The sequence below is a fragment of the Hakea prostrata genome, chromosome 3 (assembly GCF_041222555.1).
Source record: "Hakea prostrata isolate BN-2017 chromosome 3, UWA_Hpros_2, whole genome shotgun sequence".
Classification (NCBI taxonomy): Eukaryota; Viridiplantae; Streptophyta; class Magnoliopsida; order Proteales; family Proteaceae; genus Hakea; species Hakea prostrata.
The window spans coordinates 17644124-17650635 of NC_142602.1; the positions used below are offsets into that span (position 1 = coordinate 17644124).

The 6512-nt window shown below is 35.7% G+C and overlaps 1 protein-coding gene across 1 annotated transcript; it reads right to left on the reverse strand.

Annotated features, from left to right (window-relative positions):
• Positions 1 to 511: 511 nt before the first annotated feature.
• LOC149021314 (aquaporin PIP2-4-like) lies at positions 512 to 2011 on the reverse strand. The gene is made up of 3 exons (XM_089149569.1): positions 1460 to 2011; positions 1075 to 1370; positions 512 to 962 (listed from the first exon to the last, which is right to left on the reverse strand). The coding sequence occupies exons 1-3, from the start codon at positions 1764 to 1766 to the stop codon at positions 702 to 704; spliced, it is 864 nt and encodes a 287-aa protein (XP_089005695.1). The 5' UTR covers positions 1767 to 2011; the 3' UTR covers positions 512 to 701.
• Positions 2012 to 6512: the final 4501 nt, after the last annotated feature.

Sequence of the window (6512 nt, forward strand, 5' to 3'; positions counted from 1 at the left end):
TTGAATTTGAAGAAACTTGAACTCTAATCATCCTCGTGATCCTCACTATTCACAAGTTCCAATGGGTTGGCATTTAAAGCCAATGCTTGATACTTATTACCACTTTTCTAGGAAGATGGAGATGATGAAAATGGGATAAATTGAAAGAAAAAGAAGACTTAAATACTTGCATTGTGAATAGGAATGCTTAAGGGCCGGTTTGGTTACATGAGTCTGGAGATTTCAAATATCTAAAGATTTGAAATCATAGGTTATAATTATAAAATTGGTGTTTGGTTGTGGAAGAAACGTGGTTCATCCAAAAATTATTTGTCGCGGATTTTTGTATGTGTAATGTAGCTTTTTGAAATCTCGTTTCACCCCCCTTCTCGTTCCGTTTTGGTGGTGTCTCGTTTCTGTCTGGTTTTTACCCCGGGTTTTTCGTTCGTCCGTTTGTCTCTGGTTCGTCCACGGCCCAGTTACAAAGATACAACAACCAAATCAAGAGTTGAGAATATAGAATATGATTGAAAAAGAGAAACAGACACCCTTCCATCTCACTTCTTAAAGATAACTTCATCTACAATCATCTACAATTTTCAGCTTCTCTCCTGCACTCCCCCCTCCTTTTCTTTATTATTCACCAGAGACATCAACTCTTTCTCTTTCCCTAAACATCTTACACAATGAAATAAGCCAATCCCAAACTCCTCCAACAACACTTAGATGTTGGAGCTGCTCCTGAAAGATCCAAAGGCTTTAACTGCAGATCCTCTTAAAATGAACTGATGGTAGAAAGCTGCGATGGCAGCACCAATGAAAGGTCCAACCCAGAAGATCCATTGGTCATCCCAAGCCTTGGTTTTGTTGTAGATAACAGCAGCTCCAAGACTCCTTGCTGGGTTAATACCTGTTCCTGTGATTGGGATTGTGGCCAAGTGCACCATGAAAACTGCAAACCCAATTGGGAGTGGTGCCAAAACCTGTAAAACCAAAGCAAAATTTCTCAGTTAGAAGATTTTCCATGTGGGTTTAGTTGATAAGAGTGTTTCTTCTGAGAATACTCTGTTTTTAAGGTCAAGCAGGTGAACTTACAGGGACATGAGAGTCTCTGGCATTTCTCTTGGGATCAGTTGCAGAGAAGACAGTGTAAACAAGAACGAAGGTACCAATAATTTCAGCTGCCAAACCCACACCCGTGCTGTAGCCGGGGGCGACTTCGTTTGCTCCACCACCATACCTCACATAGTGAGATCTTTGGAAACCCTTTACCAGACCCACACCACACATGGCACCCAAGCACTGTGCTATCATGTACATCAAAGCGCGGATCAGTGACACTTTCCGAGCTAAGAAAAGCCCAAAAGTAACTGCTGGGTTAATATGCCCACCTGTGCACAACACACAAACGATATTTACAGATCAATTTGAACAGCAGAAACAGAGAAAGAAAACCAAAAACGAAAGACGAGTTACCCACCAGAGATACCGGCGGTGCAGTAAACAAGGATGAAGATCATTCCACCAAAAGCCCAAGCAATGCCCAGAATTCCAACACCACCACATTGATCAGTGGTGAGGTTGGGGTCTGTTTCACTCTTGTACCCAATCACAGTCAAAATAGTGATGTAAAGAAACAGTAGAGTAGCAATGAACTCAGCAATGATAGCCCTGTAGAAAGACCACTGTGTGAGCTCTTCAGGATCCACCAACGGTGCCGGAGGTGGGTCGTGGTAATCTTTTGCAGAGAAAGAACCTTCCTGGGTAACCTCAATATCCTTCGCCATCTTCAACAGAACAGATGATCAGTGTCTGTGTGTCTCTGAGAGGGAGAGAGAGAGAGAGAGAGCACAGAGAACCTGTGGTGCTTGTGTTTAGATGAGAAGAAAAAGGAAGAAGCGATCTAATATATACTGAGAAGTGAAGACTTGAAAGATAAGGTTTTCAGGGAAAATTTTGGCCGCCCCACTTAGTTTTTATTGAATTATTTCTCTTTCAGAATTCAGATCATCATCACCAACCCTAGCCCACCCCGTGACCATCTTTCTATCTCTACTCTTCATCTCAGCATCTGCTGCCGAAACACAATTAAAACTCCACTACATTCTAGAATCATGGAAAACTGAACAGATAGATTTTCCAATTCAAGTTCACCAACCAGGTAATCATTGACAAATAGTGCTGTAGTAATGCTTGAATAGACCCATCAGCATACGAAATTATGGCCTTTAAAAAAAAGTTGAAGTCCCAATTGAACTTTATTTTATTTTATCTTTTTGATTAAAAAACCTATTTTATCCATAATTCTACTCTTCTTTGATGTAATAATGCATGTACGTGAACAAGAACTCAAGCAAATTTGTATATTTAAATGTCTAATCATAATTATATTACTTTGAGCTAATTGAAAGAAAAGAAAATATCATAATTTTGTTTCATTATTATTTGAGCTATATATATATTCATCTACAAGAACTCATGCAACTTACACCAAAAAAATAGAATCTCGACAACCCGCATCATATGTTGTATCTACGACACTCGAGTCGTCTTCAAAACCCCTAACCCTACCCACTGTTTTGTGTAATTATTTTAAAGTTGGTATCCCACCACTAGCCTTTTCAATTTGTTTGCAACTTCAAACACCACGGGTCCAACACTCACTTTGCAACACAAGAAAAGAATAAATAAAAAATTTACCATAACGTTCCCTTCCTTTATCTCAAATTTTTTCTTCATCTTTACTCTTCCATGCTTCATTTTTCCTTGTTTTAGTGATTGTCTCTAGTCACTCTTCCAAATTCCAATCAATAGTTCTCATTTCTTTAGTTCCCACTATCCCCACTTTTTTCCTTTCTCATATGATGAACACTTTCTTACTTTCTTTCTTTTTTTCCCTCTTGCATAGTGAAGACATTCTTGGTTGTTAATTAATCAATTTCATAATCATATTTAATATCATAAAACATAATTAGAAAACCTTATTAATACCCTATTACGTCTGCATTATCATAAGAGACAATTAAAAAAAATTTATAGCCACCCTGTGTCCTACGTTGTTGTGTTATATATAAATATATGTAAACATAAAATATAAAATAAAAATCACTCAAATCCCGGGCCAACAGATAGATTCCTTCCTATCTCCTGTCTCTGTTTCTATTTAAAATATTTTTCTTATCTCTTTCATACAAAAATAATAATATATTTTCCAATTCCTTCACCCACATGGCTTAGCCTGTAAATACAAAATTACAGCCACCAGAATATTAGGTGATGATGGGTCAGTAGTCATGTGAGTGAAGAACAGCAAAAGCAAAGATAATTGACACGTGGGAAATTCCTGACCAATGATTTGTACAGGTTGTAACATTTGGATTATTGAATATAGTTAATGAAGAGAATAAATGTGTGGTCATTATAAAATGGACGGTTCAAATTACGTAATAATTTGTCGTTTTTTATTTGGCCGGTAATTATAAATAGAAGAGATTAAGGAATATGGGAGAAGAGAGGAAAGTTTAATTAATTGAGATTAAGAAAACGATTATGTGTTAAAATTCTTGGTAATGTTGTCAGTGGTTGGAGTCAAACTTGCTTTTCTGGCTAACCTTTTAGGTAAACAACAAGTCCCCATTTGGAATCTTTTTTATTTTTTTCTTTCTAAATTTAGAATATTGAGATTCTTCAAAATTCGAACAATTATTGAGTGAACAGAAATTTGTTGGCCCAAGGTGTCATTTTTTGAGCTTAATCATGTGATGGAAATTATTGGGTAATGATAAAAATCTGTATTATTTAAGATTTTTTTTTAATTTTTTTTTAAATTGAGTTATATAAAATATACTAATATGGCAAAGGATTATTTGTTCCTAACTACGTTAGTTAGAAAATTCTATGAGTTGGAGTGAGTTGGCATTAGGCTGGATGGTTTGATTCGATCCGAACCGAATCCGATTAGCAAATCCGCTATCCGACCCTTTATCGGCCGTTAATCCGTCCGTATATCCGTTTTTTTGTATTGTCCTTTTTCTGTTTTTTATTTCTTTCCGGTCCGTCGCCGTCGTCCTCCTTTCCCTTTTTGAATGTTCCTCTCTCTTCCGGTTTTCCGGTTTCCGTCCGTCTTTCCTCTCCGGCTTTGCGGTCGTTTTTCCGTTTTTCGGCGGTCCCTTCTCCTCTCCTTCGGCTGTGGCATTAGGTAATAGTTTGATTGAGGAAATACTTATGATATGGTGGGCTTCATTTTTCTCTATTTTTGGTGATTAGTTAAGGGTATGTTTGGTTACATAAATACACTGGATTCATAAATACGAAATATATATATATATCCGTTTAGTTGTGAAAATTCTTAGATTCATGAAATCTAGAGATTTATCTTTTTACATTAAAAACGTGAATATGTAGATTTATGGGTATGGGCGAAATCTTTGGATTTCATCCCGACTATAAAAGTACTATACATTTGTGCATTCACAAAAATCACGTTGATCAAACAATTTTTCAGAATGTATACCAAAAAAATAATAATAATAAATTTCAGAATGAATCTGTAATAATTTTATGAATTATGACTCCATAGATTTGAAATCTCCAGACTCACTTATAACCAAAACAGGCCTAAGGTCTTCCAATAATTTAGATCAATTTTTTTAACATAAAAGGCCAAAATAGTAAAAATATTGATATTGATATATTTTGTTTTTTTGTGAATAAAGTCAGAAAATGGATAAAAATAAGGGGAAAAAGAGAGTTTGTGATGGTTATTTTTGAACCTTCATCGCCGTATTGACAAGAATGATTGACGTGCATGTTTGGTTTGATGAATTCATTGATTAAGACCTACACATATAATTTAATATATCCACAGAGTGTTTGTGAAAATGACTCTTTGAAACTTTACCAACTTATTTGAGTGTTGGTGTCTATGTTCAATTGGTAGATAAATTCAATGCCCTCACACCGTCCAGAACAGGAACTTGGATAGAGACAGAAACCCTAGTAATCGAAATGTCTAAAAGAAAACCCTAGAAACTTCATATATTCTGTGCAGCTGTGCTACTGTAGATAGTTGTTAGGTATGACTTATCAGAACTCCAGTAACTGATCCAGATGTTTAGTTCAACAAAACTATTTCGAATCCCAAGTTTTAGTTCAATTTTCAAATTCCGAGTTTCATGGAAATTGCACGTAACCCAACACAGAGCAGATCCTGTGGCCAACTCCAATTGGTTTTTGATTGTTTTTTTTTCTTTCTTTCTTTTTTCTTTGGCAACAAGCAGGAACAAGTGAACAACGCTCTTGAGAGAAGCGTCAAGAACAAGGGAGGTGGGAAGAACCACTAAATGCTTGAGAAATCCAAACGCCTAGAACCTCTAGGAAGAAAACCCAAATGCATTGGTTTTGATTGTCACTTGACTCACTTGTCAAGCATTTCAACATGTTATCAATTTTTTCGCTATAGAACTCATTAAACCTGGCCTGCACGAAACTCCAGAGGATGGGTTAGGTGATCTTCGCAACTCATCTGGCATGGGACTTTGTGTACTGCTAAATGTGGAAGTACCAAGAAAATGGGAGATGGGCTTGTCATTAGATATTAGCTATAAATTAAAAAAAAAAATACATACATATTTTGTTGGTAACTATAAATAAATGATAATTAATGGTAGAAATAATGAAACAAATAAGTGGGTTTTTCTGTTTTTCCTCTCTTTGTTTGGACCATATAATTGCTATTGTTCAGTGTTCAAATTGCAGAAGCTCAAATTATATTCTGAGAAGAAAAGAAGAAAAATTGAAGCTCAACCGTTCACAGAAAAAGAAAACAAAGAAGATTGATGAGGCTTGGGAACAATTACTATTACTTTTATTTCAATCTCCAATCATATGCTGGAATTGCTTCACTAGTAACAGCATTCACATCATAAAGTCCATCCATATATCCTTGCAGAACAGATATCTACACTCATTGCAACGAGTTAGATCTCTCTTGATATCAAAATTAAGCATTGAAAGTAAAAATAGCATCTCTCCATTTTATGTTACAAAAGAAAAAGTGTTGTTTCCCAAAATTTGTCCTGAAAATTAAATTCATAAGAGCTTTTATAGGAGAGCTCTTTGACACCTAAATCATCATCCCCTGACTTTCAATGAACCAATTCAACATTCCTCCTTCAATTCGTTTGTGATGTGAACACACCTTTCTTCAGCCTCCACTATACATGATCGATATCGTCAAAATTAATCACCAGTGTAATCGTTATGGAAAGCCTAAATGTTTGATGTTGTTTTCCTGTCATCATCATGGTTATCAACTTGCTTTCTTCATCTTTTTCTCTAGCTAAGCTTCTTAGCGAAGATGTCATAGGTTCAACTCTTTCTAATGGTTTATTCAAATTATAATAATATGGATGAAAAGAATGAGACAAAACTCTATTTCTTTCTCTTACATTTTGACAATATGCATGTTAACTTTTTTTCTTTTGTTTTTGGGGTAAGGCAACAATTACAAATGCTCTCGCTCAAAATAAGAT